Source organism: Giraffa tippelskirchi, chromosome 6, assembly GCF_054371585.1.
Source record: "Giraffa tippelskirchi isolate mGirTip1 chromosome 6, T2T-mGirTip1v1.2.pri, whole genome shotgun sequence".
NCBI lineage: Eukaryota > Metazoa > Chordata > Mammalia > Artiodactyla > Giraffidae > Giraffa > Giraffa tippelskirchi.
In genome coordinates, this window is record NC_137280.1 from 161,197,472 (window position 1) to 161,221,611 (window position 24,140).

The 24,140-nt window shown below is 38.8% G+C and overlaps 1 protein-coding gene across 1 annotated transcript in view; it reads left to right on the forward strand.

The window, feature by feature from the left end:
* LOC145510937 (uncharacterized) overlaps window positions 1–24,140 on the forward strand; it is a 571,176-nt gene that overhangs the window by 223 nt on the left and 546,813 nt on the right. The window contains exons 2-3 of the mRNA XM_081503112.1: window positions 86–154; window positions 21,229–21,372. Coding sequence (XP_081359238.1) covers window positions 86–154; window positions 21,229–21,372 — 213 coding nt within the window. The remainder of the gene's footprint in view (window positions 1–85; window positions 155–21,228; window positions 21,373–24,140) is intronic.

Below are 24,140 nucleotides of genomic sequence, written 5' to 3' on the forward strand. Positions count from 1 at the left end.
GCTGTCGGCCCTCCCAGCGCGCCCCCTCCCGCGCCCGGCTCGCTCCCTGGCTCGTTTGCTCGCTCGCGGGTACAGTAGGTGTAAGCCACGGGAGGAAGACACTGGGGCTGCCGGGAGGCTGAACCAGACTTCTCTGCATTGTGGCCTCCTATTGGTAGGCAGGCTACCGTAAACCCTCGATGTGCTAGCCGGAGTCCCTTATCGAGCACACTCTAGTAGAAAGATGATGGCCGAGGGGGGGCCCCCGAGGGACAAGGTTTGGGTGGGGAGCTGTTTGCAAAGGCCAGTGAGGATAAAACTGCTGAGTGACCGGCCCGAAGCGTGCGTTCCCGGCACTGCAGGGTTTTGCCCACTGCTTGGATGGGAAGAGGAAAAAGTGATGTGTGTAGAGAGGTGGGGGAAGGGGAGAAACCGGTTGGGCAAGGGCTGGTCGCTGAGCATAATCTTAACGAATTTCAAAAGAAAATGTAATAAAAACCAGAGAAGAGATAATGTTCAGTAGACAAGAGCATTCTTGGCTTGGGTCTTTTTTTTTTTTTTTTTATAAAAGACCAGTGCCTTGCAGGCAGGGTGGAAATGACCCATTCGAGACCTTAAAAGAGATTGCAGTAAGGAGCAAGGAAGGGAAGCAGCTATAATTTAATCATTATATTTTGCTTTTTCCTCCACTGCTTTCTCTTGGATCTCTTAATTCGATAGCAATGAAAAACAACAAGATGTTTGACTGGTGACACCAGGGGAAAAAAGGTTTGACCACTTCCTCGAAGGAAAAAACCATCCTTTTTTTGAGATACCACCTACAGCTAGATTTGCAGGGTATGACATGGTTGCAACCCCTGTGTCCAGAGGGTTAAGAATAGAATTTGGCCTAAAAAAGTTCCACCTTATAAAAGGCAGCAGACATAGTGTTCTAGCTGACATAATGTTTACAGCAGCATTGAAAAATCTTTGTTAGAAGTTAGTGAAGCCTAAAGGATGGTTTTTAAAAAAGTGTTTTGTTATATAAATAGGACTTAATCCTGTGAAGCTTTAATTTTAATTTTCAACTTTGGACTGTTCAACATAATAATTCACATAATACACATATCTTAAGGACAAGTACATTTGTCTCTTTATTGAGAATGTTTTGGTAACAAATTGGAGTGCTTTCGTGTATCATGCTGGGAAACAAAGCTTAACAGCATAAAATTATCTAGATTGTATGGAATCAATGAAATTACCTGTAGGAGAGAAATGAGAAAAGAATATGAACCTCAAATTGTGTGTACATAACCAAATACTCTTTGGAAGATTTTTGACTTTGTGTAAACCATTTTAAATTATTTTGTGCAGTGTATTCAGATAGGATGAAGCTATAGATTATGACCCATTGAGCTCATTGGTCTTGCTGTTTTTTTTTTTTCCCCCAGAAACTAAGTTTTATTTGTTGCCTTTAGTTGAAAGGCAGCATCTTGGAGTCAAAAACATTATATGAATTGCTTATATGGAATATAAATATGCAAACTATTTTGACAGTTAATGGGCTGGACATTTATCTCTGATAGAGCTTAGATGGTTTTGCTTAAAACTATGAATTCCTGTATTTCAGTGGTGGGAAGGGGGAATAGTCTTTTTTTTTTTTCCCCTCTTGGATGACACCTGGTGGCTTTTCTGGTTGTTCAAATACTTGGGATCTTGTACTGGCCTTTATAACTGATGCTATTTGGGTTTTTCTTGCCACCTAGTGGTAAAAGTGGTGAATTTGTGTTAGCTTAGCAGTAGGTCAAACTATATATCTAGTGTTCAGATAACTTTGGGCATGGATTTAAAAGTGTATTTCTGGAAGTATTTTAAGGTTTTTCACTATGATTGCATTATATTCATTTTTTAAAGTAAGGCATAAAATTTAGAAAATGCAAAAAGGGTAGATCTTTTTGAATTTAGGTAGTGTTAAAACTATGGATTTTTAAAAATTATGTTTTAGCCGTGAAATTGAATATTTAATCCTTATCGGGGCTTTGCTTTGGAACACAAAGGACATTTTAAAGTATATGTGTTTGGTGTTTTTACATTAGATGTCAGTATTGTAGTCTCTTAGAACCCATTTTTTGTTTACTTGCAGAGTTAAAAAATTGATTGGGGGAGGAGCAGATTGTTAAAGGCTAGCATGTGTATGTCAAAGAGGGGGTTCTTTGCAGATGGTGATAATGAGGCTAGAGAAGCTACCTGGAGGAGAGGGGGAGAAGACCGCTGAGAGGACTCAATGTTTATTAAATTAGATGTGGAGGATAGTTAAGAATTCAAGATGACTGTTGGTAAGTTCACTTCAAGGACATTAACTCTGTAAATTAAATAGCCCATTTATATTATACTTGATATTGTGTAATGAATACTTGACCTTCCACTTCTTTAAAATTAGGATTTGAGGGTTAAAAATTGATAACTTTAAGTCTGGAATAACAGACAGTGTCATTTTTTTCACTAAAAAAATAAAAGTGAAGTTTAGTGCCAAATAAAAGGTGTTTAGTGCCAAAGTTATTTTAAATTATTAAGGGCCAGTGAACAATGGTTGAATTCTTCAGAATTTTTAGTAACATTTCTCCTTTACTAAAATCTCTCTTTAGTAAGTTGGAGTACAACTTATTTCTGAAAAAATGTCAGCTGTTTAAATTAAGGCAACTAGAATTCCATTTAACCAAAAAGAACTCGGAAGAGATTTACTTGTATTTTGGAAAATTGTTTTAGCCCATTAAATGATTCAATCCTGTCATTATATTACATTATTCCTTCTGTCTGAAGCTTTTAGGCTGTTATAAATCATTCTCATCATTATTTTTCTACTTCTCTTTGCTTTCTTTTTACAATGTCTTCCTAAACGCTTTAGTAACTGACGAGTTGCCAAGAAATTCTTATCCCCTATCACTTTGGACTTAAGATCCTACTCACTTACCCTAATTATAACCTTTCTTCTCTTTGGATTCAGTCATGTGATTATTTCTTAAACACCTAAACCTGAGTTTACTTTCTGCGTTTTGTTTTCCTCCTCCTGTTTATTCAAGCTATACAACCATCAGGAACAAACAACAAATGAACAACGTTGGCACCTCTTAAACCCTGCTTGTGTTTCCATTTTTGTGAAAACACTTGGACTAAGTTTTAAATGTTTTGTCTCATGACTTTTATAAACTCCCCTTTTTAAGACCCCTTATCTCAATATCTACCCTTCGGACAGCTTGAAATGTGGTACTGTAGCTATTGTCTCAGGCTTCTGGACTTGCTTCACTGGGCCCTAATTGTATTTTGCGTTACATTTAAGCTATTCATCTTTACCATCAAGACTCCTTCCTACTGCACCCTGGCCTATGTCTCATATGCCATCTCCTCCTACTCTAACTCTCTCTACTGCTGTCAAGTGCATCTTCTGTTCGTATTGTTAACTTGTCTCACTGTTGCCGACACAGAGTTACAGGCTGCTTTTCTGTGCCCAGAAAAACATCCCACCGCTATGCTGTCTCCTTTGCCTTCCTCTAACCCCTCTACTAGATTCACTCGCAACAGCTGAATAAAATTCTGACTAGGCAGAATAACCAGTTCCTCCTCCCCTTTTAATAGCTTCTTCAGAAATTGTATAGGAATCTCTTCTTACAGTATTTCTTTCTTGGATTTTTTTTTGGGGGGGGCCTGGCTTCATGGCATGTGGGGTCTTAGTTCCCTGACCAGGGATTGAACCCATGTGCCCTGCATTGGAAGCATGAAGTCTTAACCACTGGACCACCAGAGAATTTCCCCTCTTGAATTTTAAATTCCATGGCTGTTCCACCTTAGTATGTAAAGTTTGAAACTCAAGCTCAACAATTGTGTCAATAATAGACAAATGTTAATTGCTTTTAAGATATATAAAATTGAGGCCATATGTCAAAATGACTGCAGAGTCTGGAGTTTTCCATGTATTATATCAAAATGCTGAGTATCATTAAAAGCTGCTGCTAAGTCACGTCAGTCGTGTCCGACTCTTTGCGACCCCATAGACGGCAGCCCACCAGGCTCCCCCGTCCCTAGGATTCTAAAAGCAAGCCATCTCAACTGAAAGTCTTGTTGTATGGTTGTAAGAAAACACTGTATCAGCCGTCAGAACCTATTTCTTAAGGAGAAATATGAAGTCCATGCTTACTCCTTATTTTAACTAACACCTGACAGGCTTGAGTGCTGTAGAACTAAGGGAGATGTTGTTTGGTTTTTTTTTGTGTGTCTTAACTCTGCATTTCAAGATTTTGGAACTGTGGCTTAATTCTAACATCTTCAGGCTGCAACAAATTTGACTTTGATGTGGAGGTTAGAGGTAAGATTTGCTATACGTAGTATTAGCAGAATGAGTAAGATTTGCTTTTTATATTAGTTTAATTGTATGGTATGTTTGTTACATTCTTTTTACTTAATAAATGTTTTAATGTCTTGTGAATTTTGTGATAAAATCTCAGTACCAAATTTGGTTTCTGTTTGCCATCATTAAGAAATAGAGTGATATGTATTATGTGAATGCATAAGTGTTAGGTATGGAAAGAAAAGAAATAAAGTGAAGTCGCTCAGTTGTGTCCGACTCTTTGCGACCCCATGGATTGTAGCCTACCAGGCTTCTCCGTCCATGGGATTTTCCAGGCAATAGTACTGGAGCGGGTTGCACTTTCCTTCTCCAAGTGTTAGGTATACAGCATTATAATTCGACATTTGTACATACTACAAAATAATTTCCACCACAAGTCTAGTTACCATTCATCACCATTTCCTTCCCTGTTCTTACTCACCTTCCAACTCCCTTCCCCTCTGGTAAGATCAGATCTGATCTTATCTCTGTATCTGAGTTTATTTTTGTTTTATTTTTTTGTTCACTTGTTTTTTCTTTTTAGATTCCACATATGAGTGAAACCGTAAGATATTTGTCTTTCTCCTTTCGACTTATTTCACTTGACTTCCCAGGTGGCTCAGTGGTAAAGAACCTTCCTGCCAGTTCAGGAGACTTGCAGGAGATACAGGTTTGCTCCCTGGGTTGGGAAGATCCCCTGAAGAAAGAAATGGTAGCCCACTCCAGTATTCTTGCCTAGAGAATCCCAAGGACAGAGGAGCCCGGTGGGCTCCAGTCCATGGGGTCACAAAGAGTCGGACACGACTGAGCACACACAGCACACATTTCACTTAGCATAATATTCTCCACGTTCATTCAGATAGAGAACATGATATTCTCTGTCATTGCAGATGGCTGAATTTCATTCTCATATAGCTAATTATACTTTCTACATATAACACACCTATATCCATTCATCCATATATGGACACTTAGGTTGTATTCATATTTTGGCTATTATAAACAATGCTGCAGTGAACATCAGGGTACACACGTTTTCAAATTAGTGGTTCTTCAAGTAAATACCCAGAAGTAGAATAGCTGAGTCATACAGTAGTTCCATTCTTAGTTTTTTGAGGACTCTCCCTCCTGTTTTCCACTGTGGCTGTACAAGTTCACAGTTCCACCAATAGTGTGTGAGGGTTCCCATTTCTCAGTGTCTTCTATAACATTTGTTATTTTGTGTCTCTTTGATAATAGCCATACTGACGGGTGTGAGGTGATATCTCATTGTGGTTTTTGTTTGTATTTCTTGATAGTGATGTTGAACATCTTTTCATCTGCCTGTTGGCCATCTGTATGTCTTCTTTGGAAAAATATCTATTCAGATCCTCTGGCCATTTTTTAAATCAGGTTGTTTATTTTTTGTTGTTGTTGAGTCCAGTAGAATATTTTGACAACAGATTTGATTAGTGGCTCCAAGAGTAGAGTCTGCTTGCTTAGTTTGTAATACTTAGGACCTGCTAAGTTAGATGAGTTGAAAAAGTTTATTCATCCAGGCTCAAGTGGCATCAGGCCTAGAAGAAAGATCAGAAATGTTAAATTTCTTTTCTGAACTATTTTATGATTTTTGACCAGGCACATCATTATGTAATGAGGATAAAAGAATTCTAATTATAATAACTAATATTTTCTGATGTATGTTGAGTTTTAGTGGCAAATATTAACTGAAAGGAACCAGTTCTCCATTTTTTTTACATCAAATTCATATTGGGGCAACTGGGATTTCATACTTCAGTATCTTACTTGGAGTATTTTGCCTTTCTAGTTATCTATATTTTTTTCCTTTAATGTAGAGGATCATTATGAATGATTAAAAAAACCCCAAACTTGTTACTTTACTGCCACTACCTTCTCAATACTGTTTAATGGAAGCATTTTCCAAAGGTTTGCCTTGTTTTATTTACTGTGAATTATTATTATCATAATTTAAAAACTATAAGAGAGAATTCTTGCTTCTGACCCATCTGTAATCACCTCGGTTTTCATGTTAATGTCATTTCTATTGTTGGGGAATTTTACTTGCTACCACATTGAAGAAATAGTTGTGATGAAGGAAGTGTTCAGTGTGAAAAAGGAGAAGGGGCAATTTAAATTTAGAAGTTTCCTGAGCACTCACTGTCTCCAGAATTTTAAGAATTTCAAGTGACTTTTTATTTCAGGGTCAGGAAACAGTTTAGTTCAGTTCGGTTCAGTCGCTCAGTCGTGTCCGACTCTCTGCGACCCCATGAATTGCAGCACGCCAGGCCTCTCTGTCCATCACCAACGCCCGGAGTCTACCCAAACCCATGTTCATCGAGTCAGTGATGCCATCCAACCATCTCATCCTCTGTCGTCCCCTTCTCCTCCCGCCCCCAATCCTACCCAGCATTAGGGTCTTTTCCATTGAGTCAACCCTTTGCATGAGGTGGCCAAAGTATTGGAGCTTCAGCTTCAACATCAGACCTTCCAATGAACACCCAGGATTGATCTCTCTTAGGATGGATTGATTGGATCTCCTTGCAGTCCAAGGGACTCTCGAGAGTGTTCTCCAACACCACAGTTCAAAAGCATCAATTCTGCGGCGCTCAGCTTTCTTTACCGTCCAACTCTCACATCCATACGTGACCACTGGAAAAACCATAGCCTTGACTAGACGGACTTTTGTTGGCAAAGTAATGTCTCTGCTTTTAAACATGCTATCTAGGTTGGCCATAACCTTCCTTCCAAGGAGTAAGCGTCTTTTAATTTCATGGCTGCAATCACCATCAGCAGTGATTCTGGAGCCCAAAAAAGTAAAGTCTGACACTGTTTCCACTGTTTCCCCATCTATTTCCCATGGAGTGATGGGACCAGATACCATGATCTTAGTTTTCTGAACGTTGAGCTTTAAGCCAACTTTTTCACTCTCCTCCTTCACTTTCATCAAGAGGCTCTTTAGTTCTTCTTCACTTTCTGCCATAAGGGTGGTGTCATCCGCATATCTGAGGTTATTGATATTTCTCCCGGCAATCTTGATTCCAGCTTGTGTTTCTTCCAGCCCAGCGTTTCTCATGATGTACTCTGCATATAAGTTAAATAAGCAGGGTGACAATATACAGCCTTGACGTACTCCTTTTCCTATTTGGAACCAGTCTGTTGTTCCATGTCCAGTTATAACTGTTGCTTCCTGACCTGCATACAGATTTCTCAAGAGACAGGTCAGATGGTCTGGTATTCCCATCTCTTTCAGAATTTTCCACAGTTTATTGTGATCCACACAGTCAAAGGCTTTGGCATAGTCAATAAAGCAGAAAGAGATGTTTTTCTGGAACTCTCTTGCTTTTTCGATGATCCAGCGGATATTGGCAATTTGATCTCTGGTTCCTCTGCCTTTTCTAAAACCAGCTTGAACAGTTTAGGTGATAGCTAAACCTTAAAATCACACATTCAATCTGTGACCTAGTAAATTCATATGTGGATCATCAGCAATTAGCATTATATTTGTTGTTTTTGTAACATAAATGTCTTTTTTAGTTCATGTATAAGCTTCTTAAATTAGTACATTTCAGTGGAAACATGAGGCAACTATAATTTTCTGCCTCAACTTGTAACATTTTTGTGGTCATTTAAGAGTTTCCAATTATTATGGTGCAGAATATCTGATTAAAAAAAATATTTTGGACTTTGAAACATACATGAAGGATTTTGTTGGCATGGTGGTATCCATGTTGTTGTAAAGATGCCCAGAGTGAAGTATCCAAAGCGAGGAACAGAATTAAATTATAGCTAATTTACAAATTAAAATAATATAGTCTGTCTTGGTCTTTAGAAAGTAGGAGTAATGCTGTGATAAAGCCGAAACAATTTTGTAAGGTATAGGTTAAAAACAAAATTTGGAAGCTAGAGTGGATACCCTTTTGTGTAATTGTGTGTTCTCAGTCGTGTCTGACTCTTTGTGACACCATGGACTACAGCCCACCAGACTCCTCTTTTTGTGAAATTTTCTAGGCAAGACTATTGGAGCGGGTTGTCATTTCCTTCTCCAGGGAATCTTCCCAGCCCAGGGATTGAACCTGCATCTCTTATGTCTCCTGCATTAGCAGGTGGATTCTTTACCACTGCACCACCTGGGAAGCCCGCAGATACCCTTTTGCTCAATAGTTATAATACCTAAATCATATGTTTTCCACTCTTAGAAATAAAGAACACTTTATTTCTACCATGAGTCACTTGAATAGGAAAATATCTTTTAACTTTAACTTGTTATTTATTATTAATATTTCCTGCTATCATTTTAATCTTTTTTGGTGAAATTTGGTAAAAAGCCTCAAAAAGGTGAATGTGTAAGAAGAATTGAGTTGAGCCTTGCTGCTCCCATAGGTCTTTTGCAAATAGAGGAGAAAATCTTTTAGAAAAAGTCACTTGATAGATGCGTGGCCAGTGGGAGAGTATTAGACTGGATTGTAAAACAGAGTCATGATCCTAAAGAGAATAATGTAGGAAAGAACAAAAGGCCCAACTGTTGCTCTTTTTCTAACGCTAGCATTCCTCAGCCTCACAAACCTTGATGATTTTGTGTTCTAATCACATTTTTTTTTTTCTGTCTCTGCAATGATGATAATTCCAAATGAAGTAAATATTGGCTACTGGCTTGGAGACATGGTGGCTAATAGTTAGAGGGCAAAGCTGATAAAGTGAAATGCATAAAAATTTACAAAACTCTGGTAAGAAAGACTCATCAGAGAGCAGTGTGGGGGTGAAGGCCAAGAGATGTGTCTCCTGGTGAATATGGGGGACAGTGAAGGAGAGGAAGGGGGTGGTGGACAGTCAGTCCAGAGACGCGTCAGGGGTCAGACTCAGGTTCAAAGAATGAACGTGGTGCAGGCATGTCTGGTAATGACCGCAAGTCAGGCCAGCTTTTCAGGAGACTGGAAAGCCTGGCTGATATCAGAAGACAGGGGTGAAGATGGAGTGGCTTTTTATTTTATAGGAGTGTGGGCCATGCATACATTGGCCAAGAAGTCTAGAAATCACCAGGTTGTACGCTGAGTGGGCTGTGAGAAAGAGATTATGTTTATAACAACCAGAATACAAGTATATCTTAACGTGCTTTCTACTCTTATTTGGTCCTCTTAACAGCCCAATGAGGTAAATACTATTACATCCATTTGATAATCAAGGAAACAAGCTTGGGATGATAAAGTAAGTTGTCCAAACTTATACAGCTGGTAAAAGATGATGCTAGGATTTGAACCTGTGCTAAGTTATTAGGCCGTACTGCAAGCAAGTCAACAGGCTTATTTATCAGTACCTCCTCCAAGAAGGCTCCTGTCACCATCCTCTCCTCCGCCAGCTTGAATTATGCATTTCTCTTCTTTGTACACAACACCTTATAAAAACACTATTCCTTAACAATTTTTTATATAGTTTGTACATTAATTATCTCTTCTACAGTACTCCAGGCCTCTCAAGGGCACACTCCATGTCTTATCTCGTGCTCAAGTGTTAGTAATTTTTATATCTCCAGCACTTAGCATAGTGCCTGGCACATGATACACACTCAATAAATATTCACTGATATGTGATAAATGGATAATGGAGTGTTATCTTGAAGCAGTTTTCCATTGTAAGATTGTAGACTCCTATGGGAAGTTTTTCCAGACAACCACATGAGACTGAAGAATTAAAAATAAGATTTAAGTTTCAAACCATCATTTTATAAATATATGCTGATTGCCACAAGGTCACTATCATGATGTATTATCCAATACCAGTTCAAGCAAGTAAGGATTAGTAGTCTTTGCTAAAGTTTTGTGGTTATAAAGTAATAATCATATTAATGGTATATCCTCTTAGGGCGTTTTTCTAGTTATATTACATTATTTACAACTGATGAACAAAGAGTCTTCCGGCTTGCTTTTGATTGCTTAGGTAAAATGCAGTTCTGTGCCATAGCAGAGAGCAAAATGCCAGATTGTAAAAATTTAGGGACGTTAAATGAAACTTGTAATATTGTTTACCTGTATTCTTGACACAGTTTCACGGCTGACATTTAATAAAGTATTCTGAACAGATTTGAAAGTAGGCAATAGGTTTATTTCAAAGGTTTCAATTATTTGGTATTTTATTTGCTACATATATTTAGGTTATGTAGAGATGATATCTCTCTTAGAAATTAAAATCACTAAAAGCACTTCTGAAGACCAACATTTATTCATAGCTTTGGTAAATTCAACAGTTACGTGAAACCCTAGTCATTAAAAATACATATTATTTTAAAATGATTTTACATACACTATTGACCCTTGATCTGGAGGACGACAGACAACAACCTTCCCCCTACCTTGTGCATATAATCTGTGTGTAACTTCACAGTCAGCCCTGCATTTCCTAGGTTTCTCCAAATCCAAGGTTCTGCAGCCTCTGATTCAACCAACCCCAGGCAAACTCTTGATTGCCTAGTCTTGTAGTATATCAGTTCAGTTCAGTGCAGTCACTCAATCGTGTCTGACTATTTGCGACCCCGTGAACCGCAGCACTCCAGGCCTCTCTGTCCATCACCAACTCCCGGAGTCCACCCAAACCCATGTCCATTGTGTCGGTGATGCCATCCAACCATCTCACCCTCTGTCATCCCCTTCTCCTCCTGTCCTCAATCTTTCCCAGCATTAGGGTCTTTTCAAATGAATCAGGTGGCCCAAGTATTGGAGTTTCAGCTTCAACATCAGTCCCTCCAATGAACACCCAGGACTAATTCCTTTAGGATGGACTGGTTGGATGTCCTTGCAGTCCTTCAAGGGACTCTCAAGAGTCTTCTCCAACACCACAGTTCAAAAGCATCAGTTCTTTGGCACTCAGCTTTCTTTATAGTCCAACTGCCACATCCATACATGACTACTGGAAAAACCATAGCCTTGACTAGACGGACCTTTCTTTACAAAGGAATGTCTCTGCTTTTTAATATGCTGTCTAGGTTGGTCATAACTTTCCTTCCAAGGAGCAAGCGTCTTTTAATTGCATGGCTGCAATCACCATCAGCAGTGATTTTGGAGCCCCCCCAAAATAAAGTCAGTCACTGTTTCCACTGTTGCCCCATCTATTTGCCATGAAGTGATGGGACCGGATGCCATGATATTAGTTTTCTGAACGTTGAGCTTTAAGCCAACTTTTTGACTCTCGTCTTTCATTTTCATCAAGAGGCTCTTTAGTTCTTCTTCACTTTCTACCATAAGGGTGGTGTCATCTGCATATATGAGGTTATTGATATTTCTCCTGGCAATCTTGATTCCAGCTTGTGCTTCATGCAGCCCAGCGTTTCTCATGATGTACTCTGCTTAGAAGTTAAATAAGCAGGGTGACAATATACAGCCTTGACGTACTCCTTTTCCTATTTAGACCGGTCTGTTGTTTCATGTCCAGTTCTAACTGCTGCTTCCTAACCTACATACAGGTTTCTCAAGAGGCAGGTCAGGTGATCTGGTATTCCCATCTCTTGAAGAATTTTCCACAGTTTATTATGATCTACACAGTCAAAGGCTTTGGCATAGCCAATAAAGCAGAAATAGATGTTTTTCTGGAACGCCCTTGCTTTTTCGATGAACCAGTGGATGTTGGCAATTTGATCTCTGGTTCCTCTGCCTTTTCTAAAACCAGTTTGAACATCTGGAAGTTCATGGTTCACGTATTGCTGAAGCCTGGCTTGGAGAATTTTGAGCATTACTCTACTAGCGTGTGAGATGAGTGCAATTGGGCGGTAGTTTGTGCATTCTTTGGCATTGCCTTTCTTTGGAATTGGAATGAAAACTGACCTTTTCCAGTCCTGTGGCCACTGCTGAGTTTTCCCAGTTTGCTGACATATTGAGTGCAGCACTTTCACAGCATCATCTCTGAGGATTTGAAATAGCTCAACTGGAATTCCATTACCTCCACTAGCTTTGTTCGTAGTGATGCTTCCTAAGGCCCACCTGAATTCACATTCCAGGATGTCCGACTCTAGGTGAGTGTGAGTGATCACACCTTCGTGATTATCTGGGTTGTGAAGATCTTTTTTGTACAGTTCTTCTGTGTATTCTTACCACCTCTTCTTAATATCTTCTGCTTCTGTTAGGTCCATACCATTTCTGTCCTTTATTGAGCCCATCTTTGCATGAAATGTTCCTTTGGTATCTTTAAGTTTCTTGAAGAGATCTTTAGTCTTTCCCATTCTATTGTTTTCCTCTATTTCTTTGCATTGATCGCTGAGGAAAGCTTTCTTATCTCTCCTTGCTGTTCTTTGGAACTCTGCATTCAAATGGATATATCTTTCGTTTTCTCCTTTGCTTTTCACTTCTCTTCTTTTCACAGCTATTTGTAAGGCCTCCTCAGACAGCTGTTTTGCTTTATTGCATTTATTTTCCTTGGAGATGGTCTTGCTCCCTGTCTCCTGTACAATGTCACGAACCTCTGTCCATAGTTCATCAGGGACTCTGTCTATCAGATCTAGTCCCTTAAATCTATTTGTCACTTCCACTGTATAATCATAAGGGATTTGATTTAGGTCATACCTGAATGGTCTAGTGGTTTTCCCTACTTTCTTCAATTTAAGTCCAAGTTTGGCAATAAGGAGTTCATGATCTGAGTCACAGTCAGTATATATTCACTGTAGTATATATTCACTGTAGCATATATCTACTGTAGTATATATTCAGTGAAAAAAGTCCACATATCCATGCAATTCAAACCCATGTTGCTCAAGGGTCAACTATATTTTTAAATATGTTTTTATTTTTAAATAATGTGAAATAGGTGGAATATTATGCAATATTAGCTATGAGAAGCAGATATTTATGCATTTATGACTCAAGATGTGACATTCCAGATATCCACAAGATATCAGAAAGCTTGAGCAATGGTTCGTACTGTGGGTTAAATTTGTTTGTATAAATTTGACTGTGATAATATGAATTACTTTCCTTTAATAATGAAAATAAAAGCTTTAGGGATGTGGTTACTGTATTATCTTACATACTTTACTAAAAAAGGATATCTATGATTAAATTGTACAATTAACAAAGATAAAACAATGACAGTTAAATTTAGAGAATGTAGTCAGTGAGTAGAAATATAGTCTTGTAATTCTGAATTTTCACTTCTAGAAGCCATAATTTTTAGCTTAAAAATTATAAAAGACACACTATAAGGTAGCTTCAAAATACCTACATATTTTTCTTCACAGTTACGAAATTCAAAAGGCTTTTAAATGTCATATTCAATGTTTAATCTGTCAGTGTAGGGCTCATTAATTGTTACTGTTGAATTGTTATTCTTTTTTATTTCAATAGGGCCTTCTTTCCCAAAATAATGTTTAGTTATTAATAAACAACTCTTTAAGTGATTGAAAACATTGTTTTCCACAAATTTATACATTTGGCTCCCAAATATGTTTAAAGTGTATATATACACTATATTTGCTATGCTACGTATATGAAGAGTTTGCTGTGGGAACTTGTCTATACTCACTAGACCAGAGGGGAAAGAAATATCCCCTCCCTGAGAAGAGCTCATCGTTTTTGGTGTTATCTCATTTCCCAGAAGATAACTTTCTGTAAGGACATGTGTTTTCTTTAAAAAAAAAAAAAGAAAAAGGAAATAGAATTAAAGATAACTCTACCATAGAGACTTGTTATATTTGTGTTAAGAAATAATCTTGCTCAAGAGTAACTTGCTCAAGGTCACCCTCTCAGGAGCAGAGTTATCTGTACAGAAATACAGTTTAAGAGGTAATATAAACAAATTGTTATACTAGACATATGTATGCAATAGAAAGAGTTGCTAATAGGATTAGTATAGTGTTAGGGAGCATCTAGCAAAGTTAGTGAATTCTGATCCAGTGCTTAGGCAGAACTTTCCAGAAGAGTTGAGATTCACTAGCAAGGAGAGGAAAATTGGGGGAGTACTTAATGATCAGGCTACAGAAGTAAACAGAGGCCAGATTTTCAGAGCCTTACAGTGAGAACGTGTTATGTATGTCATTGTTGGGGCTTCCTAGGTGGCCCTAGTGGAAGAACTCACCTGCCAATACAGTTGTTCAGTTGCTAACTTGTGTCTGTCTCTGTGCAACCCCATGGACTGCAGCACACCAGGCTTCCCTGTCCTTCACCATCTCCCAGAGTTTGCTCAAACTCATGTGCGTTGAGTCAGTGAGGCCATCCAGTCATTTCATCTTCTGTCATCCCCTTCTCCTGCCTTTGGTCTTTCCCATCATCAGTGTCTTTTCCAATGAGTCGGTTCTTTGCATCAGGTAGTCAAAAGTATTGGGGCTTCAGCTTCAGCATCAGTCCTTCCAATGAATATTTAGGGTTGATTTCCTTAGGATTGACTGGCTTAATCTCCTTGCAGTCCAAGGGACTCTCAAGAGACTTCTCCAGCACCACAATTTGAATGCATCAGTTCTTCAACACTCAGCCTTTTCTTCTTTATGGTCCAACTCTCCCATCCATACATGACTATCGGAAAAACGATAGATTTGACTATACGGACCTTTGTTGCCAAAGTGATGTCTCTGCTTTTTAATATGCTGTCTATGTTGGTGATAGCTTTTCTTCCAAGGAGCAAGTGTCTTTTAATTTCATGGCTGCAGTCACTGTCCACAGTGATTATGGAGCTGAAGAAAATAAAGTCTGTCAGTGTTCTCATATTTTCCCCATCTATTTGCCATGAAATGATAGGGTTTGATACCATGATCTTCGTTTTTTGAATGTTGAGTTTTAAGGCAGCTTTTTCACTGTACTCTTTCACCTTCATCAAAATGCTCTTTAACTCCTCTTCACTTTCTGCAAAGAGTTGGACACTGAGCACACACACAGTATTGATTGTCCTGGTTGGGACACTTGAGAATGAAAAGGAGGCCGCTAATGTCTGTTTCAGTACAGCAGAAATGAAAACCACTCTGGGTAAACCAGGATGTATGAAAACATAGGGAGTTTGGACTTTAGGAGCAATAAAGAGTACCTAAGGGTTTTTAAGGGAAAATAACATGATCTGATTTGTGTTTTAGCGATAGAATAACTCAGACTGATGTATGGGAAATGCATTGGGGGAGGTTTGAGCTCATTTTAGGAGACTGTTTAGTAACGCAGGAGAGTGAGGATGCTGGCCAGAAATCAGAGGAGTAGAGAGAAATGAATAAGCGCAAGATATATTCAGGGTGTAGAATCACTGGAGCTTGCTGTGTGATTGGGTGTGGGTTCAGTGAGAGACATTAACTGGACATGTAATCGAGGGAAGCAGAGTCAAGGATGACCTGGCTTAGTCAACTTGATTAAAGAACGGTGCGTCCATTCACTCAGATGAGGAACGTGAGAAGGACTAAGGATGACAGTGAATTTGTTTAGTTTTATATTTGTTCATTTAAATTTTTTTTGATTTTTACAATTTTGAAGCAATGAAAAACTGATAGAGAATTTACAGGCACAAAAAAGTACAAAGACTTTCTTTCCTGAACCATTTGGAAGTACAACCATAACACAGCTGTGAAAATCAGGTCATTGATATTCTACATTGACTACCATCAAATCCCAATCAAATTTGTTGTCTTAATACTATACTTGAGAACAAAAAGATATCGTTCAAAATCACCTGTTGCGTAGAGTTGTCTTGACTTTTTAGTCTCCTTCAGTTGGCAGTGGTAACACAATCTTTTCCAGGTCTTTAATGACCTTGACATTATGAAGATTATAGATCAGTTCTTTTATGGACTGTACCTCTGGGCCCTTTCCATTCTGGGTTCTAGAAGAGAATTAAGCTCTAATACCCTAAAGCATCTATTGTATGAAAAAATTAACTTCTCTCAATACACCAAAACAGTTATGAACCATTCTTGAGAGAGTTGAGGAAATAGTCACTATGTTTCTGTGGTTCAGTTTAAAAAAGCTAAATTATTAGATTTTGACAGGAGTATCTCAAAAGTGATGCTGTTTTCTTCTCATTGAATCCTGTTAGATGATAAACAATTTTGATTTGTCCCATTACTAACAGTTAGTTGATTAAGGATGTGTCTGTCAAGATTCTCAACAATTCATTTTTTTTTCTTTGGGCAGTTAATATTTTGGGGGGAAGTTCTGTGAGAGTTTGCATGTATATCGTTGGTCATTAAGCTTTCAGTATACACATTTATAGTTCTTTGTTGTTGCTCTTCAGTCGCTCAGTCATGTCTGACTATTTGCGACCCCATGGACTGCAGACGCCAAGCTTCCCTTCCTTCACCATCTCCCAGAGCTTGCTCAAACTCCTGTCCATTGAGTCGGTGATGCCATCCAACCATCTCACCCTCTGTCGTCCCCTTCTCCTCCTGCCTTCAGTCTTTGCCAGCATCAGTGTCTTTTTCTAGTGAGTCAGTTCTTTGCATCAAGTGGCCAAAGTTTTGGAGCTTCAGCTTCAGCATCAGTCCTTCGAATGAATATTCAGAGTTGATTACCTTTAGAATTCACTGGTTTGATCTCCTTGCAGTCCAAGGGTCTCACAAGAGTCTTCTCCAACACCACAGTTCTATTTATAGTTCTATTGAGCTTTAATTCATTACTATCATTATTTATCTTGATGTTCACATTGTTCCCAATTGAGCTAGTGAAAACTCCTTCCAGGTAGCTTGTGTGTCTCTTACATTTTTCCATCACTCTTTGACTACTTTCTTTCTGGCACAAGATATTAACGACTTCATCTTGTACTTTGCCTACTCTAGATCTGGAATTAGCCGTTTTAGACCTGAGTCTTTTTAGCGGAGAATAATATTTAGAAGACAGGATCTGTGCATTAGGTATGCTCTTTGCTTTTGTAGATTGGTACTTGAAGCCTGTCTCAGTGGAGAGACTAGAATAAATATGCATGTATATAGGAATGTATATATACACCTTTGTGTTTTATCTGTCTGTCTGGCCATGAATGTAGACTGATACCATCAGTTCTAGTTTTGCACCTCAGAGTTTCTTCTAATTTTCTTCCTTTCCATATATGGTACCCCCTTCTTTGATGCTGAGAAACGTGGCTCCCATTGGCTTTATTAGATTTACTTCTTTATTCATTCTCCCTGTATGTAATGAATCTCTCCTTTCCACTGCTATCCCTTCTCTCATATAGGTGTTCTCTTCTGCAGGGGCTCAGACCTAACATCAGACTACCCCTCCGCGTAGATGTATCCTCACCCTCCAGGCTTGGCCTCTCCGCACTGGACTGACATTTGTGTGATGTTGTCTTCCTCCTGTGCCAGGTGGGGTCTGACTCACATGCTGCTCCTATTGTTTCCTCCTTCTGTGCCCTTCCCTCCACAAGCAGGGCAGATACACAATAATTTGAATTTAGCTGTGAGTGAGTAGAGAAAGGACAGTAGCTAAAAAGTGACTCATTCAGGAAAGAATTGTTTTTTGTAAGATGCCCATTTGGAGGGTGAGGTTAAAGATCAAGAAGAGACAGAGGTAATTGACAAAGCTGCTTCTCTCAGAAGGTAGAAAAGAATAGGATCTAGAGCATAATCCTAAGGACTAAAGTACAAGACTCTTTTTCCACTCCAGCAGAGACTGGGAGGGAAGAATGGGTTTAATACAGATTTGTTTGAGAGTTTGCTACCTGGAAGAGGAGTAAATTTCCATCCTTTGGCTTTTACTTTCTTTGTGTGGAGATTGCTGAGGAGTGATTTAGTTGGAGATTTGAGTAAAGTGGAGAGAGTTCTAAAATCATGGTAGAAAATGAGAACTGAAATGAGCAAAAACACAGGAAGATTTCTGAGTGGTATGGCAAATCTAATTGAAAATAGAAACGGAAAATGAATGAAGACACTAGCCTGAACAGTTGTAGTATTTTCTCAGCAGTCCCAGCAGTAGGAGTGGAGAAGGCAGTTTTTATCAGTTAAGTAGTTAAATAGAAAGACATGGTGCATATTGAAGATACTGACTAGAGAGAGGCTGACATGAAGGAAATAAATATGGAATGTTGAATAGTTCTTTTAAAAAATGTATTGAAATATAGTCAATTTACAATGTTGTATTCGTTTCAGGTATATAGCAGTGATTCAATTATATATATATATATATATATGATTATGTAGATTTGAATTCTTTCCTATTATAGGTTATTATAAGATATTAAGCATAGTTCCCTGTGCTATATAGTATGCCCTTGTTGGCTATCTACTTTTTAAAATTTAATTAATTTGTTTTTGGCTTTGACGAGTCTTAGTTGTGGCTTGGCATTGCGGCTCTAGTTGCAGCTCTTAGACTCAGATGCCCCAAAGCATGTGGGATCTTAGTTCCCTGACCAGGGATTGTCCTCTGCATTGCAGGGCAGATTCTCAACCACTGGACCACCAGGGAAGTCCCAGTTATTCATATATATTTGTTGTTGTTGTTCAGTCGCTAAGTTGTGTCTGATTCTTTGCAACCCCATGGACTGCAGCATGCAAGACTTCCCTGTCCTTAACTATCTCCCGGAGTTTGCTCGAACTCATGTTCATTGAGTCAGTGATGCTATCCAACCAACTCATTCTTTGTCACCCCATTCTCCTTCTGCTCTCAGTCTTTCCCAGCATCAGGGTCTTTTCTAGTGAGTCAGCTCTTTGCATCAGGTGGCCAAAGTATTGGAGTTTCAGCTTCAGCATCAGTCCTTCCAGTGAATATTCAGGGTTGATTTCCTTTAGGATTGACTGGTTCCATCTCCTTGTTGTCCAAGGGACTCTCAAGAGTCTTCTCCAGCACCACAATTTGAATGCGTCAGTTCTTCTGCACTCAGCCTTCTTTATGGTCCAACTCTCCCATCTGTACGTGACTACTGGAACAACCATAGCTTTGATTAGATGGACCTTTGCTGGCAAAGTGATGTCTCTACTTTTTAATATGCTGTCTAGGCTTGTGATAGCTTTTCTTCCAAGGAGCAAGCATCTTTTAATTTTATGGCTGTGGTTACCATCCGCAGTGATTTTGAAGCCCAAGAAAATAAAATCTGCCACTGTTTCCTCATCCATTTTCTATGAAGTAATGCACCTGGATGCCATGATCTTCGTTTTTTGAATGTTGAGTTTTAAGCCAGACTCTTCACTCTCCTTTTTCATCCTCATCAAGAGGCTCTTTAGTTCTTCTTCGCTTTGCCGTTAGAGTGGTATCATTTGCATGTCTGAGGTTGTTGATATTTCTTCTGGCAATCTTGATTCTAGCTCATGATTTATCCAGCCTGGCATTTTGCATGATGTACTTTGCATATAAGTTAAATAAGCAGGGTGACAATATACAGCCTTGATGTCCACAGGTAGTTCCTCAAAAGAAAACAAATGTGCTGTTAAGAGAAGAAAGAGAATGGATGGTATGGCAGCAGAAACATGTTTAGCAGTAGTAGATTGCTTGTGTGGTATTGAATTTATATAGGATAAAGCTTGATTTGATACAGAAAGGAAGATGATAAATAAAATACATTTTTTAACTTTTATGTTTCTTAATCACAAAAAATAAATCTACATTATAAAAATAATTAAAACTGTCACCCTTTCCCACATATTTAGTGACTGTGAATCAGTGAGTAAGATATAACAACAAAGGAGAGAAGTTAGTAGAAGGTGAAAGATTGATTTGAAAATCATGGTTTGGACATTTTCTGTGGTTGAGGTCCGTCATGTACACTGTGGATATGAAACACATGATGAGAGTTTGTTTTCTTGCTCATAAGTTAAAGTACAAAACAGTGCATTGAAAACTTTCAAGCCAGTACCAATGTTGGTTTTAATAAAAATGTCTCCTTTTGGAAAAGACATAGGTAGCTATTATATTCAACTTATATAGTAAAATAAAATCTGTATGATTTTTTTTCTAAAATCTCTTTCCATAATCCCTACATTTATGAACTGGCTTGTTTTCATTATCATTTTTCTTTTCTTTGTCCATTATTCTTGAGACAGTGTGTAACCTTCTTCCTCTCAAAACAACCCCTCCCAGCCTACTTTCAAAAGTCAACATTTAAGTGTAAACAGTGTATTGAATAGACTGTACTTTGTGGATATTAACACAGTGATGTTTTTATTTTTCTCCAATCACAATTCCCAGTAGTTCTATATAGAATCTCCCAAGACAATTTCTTGGATACATTCCACAACTTTCTCATCACTTTCAGTTATTAAAAAAACAAAAGCCAAACCAGTCTAATTTCACTCCTGTGTAAAAATCCAATCTCGAATCTAATTCAAATATAATCCTTTCAATTCCCTGTGTTACCATCTAACTCCTTTGTGTGGAGGGTGGGGGAAGGAAGGAAGAATATGAGAGATGGCAGGGGGTGCCATTGGAGATGAAGAGTGCTCCTTCCCACAAGACTGTGCCTGATTCTGCTGCTGCTTGTGGCCTCTGAGGATGTGGTGATCTCCTCATAACTTTGTGCAGTTTTTAGAGTTGTTTAGCTTTACCTTGGGCTACCACATCACTGAGGATGATCTCCAGAGGGAGCACCTATGTCTTCCTGTAGTCTTGCTTTTGATCCACATCCCAACTATATTTCCTCTCTTCTCTATATTCCTAAGGTGTCAAGGGCTTCCCAGGTGGCACTAGTGGTAAAGAACCTGCCTGCCAATGCAGGCAATGTAAGAGACGTGGTTCGATCCCTGTGTCGGGAAGATCCCCTGGAGAAGGGCATGGCAACCCACTCCAGTATTCTTGCCTGGAGAATCTCATGGACAGAGGAGTCTGGTGAACTACAGTCCACAGGGTTGCAGAGAGTCAGACACGACTTAGCGACTTAGCATGCATGCACGCTAGGTGTCAAACATGGAAGTCCTTCTCTGCACCCTCCGAAAGATGAGAAAACCTGGAGTAGGTTGGAGACTTCCTTACCTTCTTTTTAAGTTCTCTATAACACAGTCTCTTTTTATTCCACTTTCCTAGGCTTAGCCAGCAAGTCCTTGTCCTTCAAAATCTCCAGAAAAGAAGCGGGCACAATCCTTGGTGTTCAGATATGTTCCCGAGTTCCAGAAGACACAAGTCAAATTCTTCCCCAGACTCCCTCATGGGACTCACTGCACTTTGAAGGCAGGCATCAGGTTGGTTTCCGACTCTGCAAGTCTTCAGCCAGGTAGCAGGCTTTCAATCTTTCCTCCTTGCCAGCATTCACATTCTGTGTTCCATTGAAATATCCTCATTTACTTGGCTTCAGGGGGTTGGTGGTTGGTAGTAGTTTAGTCTCTAAGTTGTGTCCAACTCTTGTAACCCCATGGAATGTAGCCTGCCAGACTCCTCTGTCCTCTGTCTATGGGATTTCCATGCAAGAATATTGGAGTGGGTTGCCATTTCCTTCTCCAGGGGATCGTCCTGACCCAGGGATCAAACCCTGGTCTCTTGCATTGCAAGTGGATTCTTTACTGACTGAGTCACCCAGGAAGGCCTTCAGAGGCTTGAGGGGAAATATTTTTCTGCCAACGTAGGACTGAGATATTGGTTAGGAGGAGCAGAGATGGTTACTATGCCTCTGAGGATGTCCTTTGGGAGACTTTGGACCCTAGTAGTTGGAGAGGCCTTTAAAAGATGAAATCCTTGTGCCTTTTTGTTATCACTTTTTACTGAGAAAAACTAATTTCAAGACAACAGGAAAAATCCAATTCAACATTCTATTATTATAAAACTAAAGTAAATAGTAACCTTTATTCTTAGTTGATACTGCAGTTTACAATGAAAACAAAAACATGCAACTCTAGCCCATAAGTTATGGCAAACCAGATGTTTTCAGTGCCTCAGATTTTTAGTTAGGTATGTTTAAAACAGCATCGATTTTCCAGTCATCAGAAATATTACTTACAAATAATATTATAGTTGTTTTTTCTGGTTTCCTGTTGGAATATGGCAGGTGACAGTGAGGGAGAGAGTTAGGCCTATTATTAAATCATTGGTCAGTCAAAAATATAGCTCAGTGACAATGTTTATTTTTATTAGAAGTGCTTTCAATATAATAAGCAGAATCACCATCAATTAAAAAAGAAATAGATCTTCATTTAAGACCTTTGAAAGACAATTTAAAAATTTAAGTAGATGTTAAAATGTATTTGTTAATCTTGCACCTCATAGTCCCCTTAAGAGAGGCTTGAATGTGGAAGTATTTTAGGTTCTGGCTTAAATATGAAGATGATTTTAAGTGTTCCCAGTGGCTAACAAATATAATGATTATCATTCCCAGAGTGGTACTGTCTTCAGACTTTCTCAGCTGAATTCTTTTCTGAGTGACAGTTCTGCTATCCATATCTTTCTTGTTAAGAATTCAATAATGGACTAGGTTAATTAGAGATAGGTAATCTTACCTTATAGTAATCATCCTTCTGTCAGAATAAATTAACCTTTTTAGCTCCTATTTTCTGGAATTCCCATCCTCTGCAGACTGTCTTCTTGAGGCATTAAATAGACTCATAAAACTTTAAACTCATTTGAATTTAGAAATCCCCATCACTGATAGAATTATTAAACGTGATAATCAGAGGTTTACTCTGAGATCATTAAAGGTAACCTTAATTCAGGCATGCCACAGCCTTATTCTTTCCTAGCTGTGTGATCAGGGGAGATTCATTGATCATCTCTGGGTTTTCATTTCCTGACTTAGAGCATAGGGATAAGTTATAGCCACTTCAACTTGTGAAAATCAAATGGAATAGCACCTCCAGTAGATTCTCAGAGCCCTGCTGAAATGCTTGAGATCGTGAGGATTGGTTTGAAATCGTGAGGATTGGTTTGAAATGCGATGAAGTCAGAGGACTTGACTTTTTCCAGTGTTGGTGTTAACTGATCCCTGATTTCATGGAGTCTTTTTCCCTGGCTCCCCTGTATCCTTGGCAGGGAGAAAAATAATGGTGAAGAGTTATGTGAGAGAGGATTCTCTCCACTGTGGCTCCCACAAGTCTTGGTTATATGTGTGGCCTGGGGACGAAATGTGTCAGTCCGTCAGAGGTTAGAGCTTGTTGGGCCATCTATGCTAGAGATTCATGGCACCCCGTGACAACTGCACTGAAAATTACCATGCCCCAAAATAAATCTGTTAACAGTTTGTGCATACAAGTTCCTCTGCTTTTTTTTAAAAGGCAAAGTATTGCAGTGAATTTCATCAGAAGTAATTTGGGATCTATTCAAACATTTGGCTTTAATTAGGAAGCAGGAAAATATGTCAAAACTAGATCCCATTTGGACAGGATTTGTTTATCCTTCTCATCTTGAGTTTGAACCCCAAATCCTGGTTTTGACTAGTTCTTAAGTGTTTTCTCCAAATTTGGGCAGAGCTTTTGGCCTATTTAGATACAGATGCAACTTAGTTCAGTGTTGGATAAGAAGGATGGTGGCCTATGCATATCAGCCACCCAAAATGAAGAGCAGGAGAAAGTCACAGGGTATGTAATGCTGCCTGAGTGGACAGAGGGGTACCACTAGTGAGTAAGTGAGTTCTTCATGAGGTGGAAGAAATCCCATTCCTTAGAGCTGCTCCTGAGCAAAGAATGGATATATTTTTTAAAAATGCTTTGATAAACTTCTGGGGGTAGTTGTTAGTACTTGGCTTTCCACATAGAGTCCTTTGTTTTGGTCACTTCCCTAAAGAGTTGGTAAGCAGATTTGCAGGTAGTATTAAGGAGAGGGCTGAGTCTGGGAGTATTTATGAGGAGAATGGAATAAGAGATTATGAGGAATGCTGGGGGGAGTGAGGAGCCAGTTTGTTGGGCCCTTTAGAGAGGGAGTAAAGGAAAGAAGCCACTTGGTTTAAGAAAGACATTGAAAAACGAGCATGTTTAATAAAGAGATTTTTAAAATTAACTTTTTGAATAGAAGAT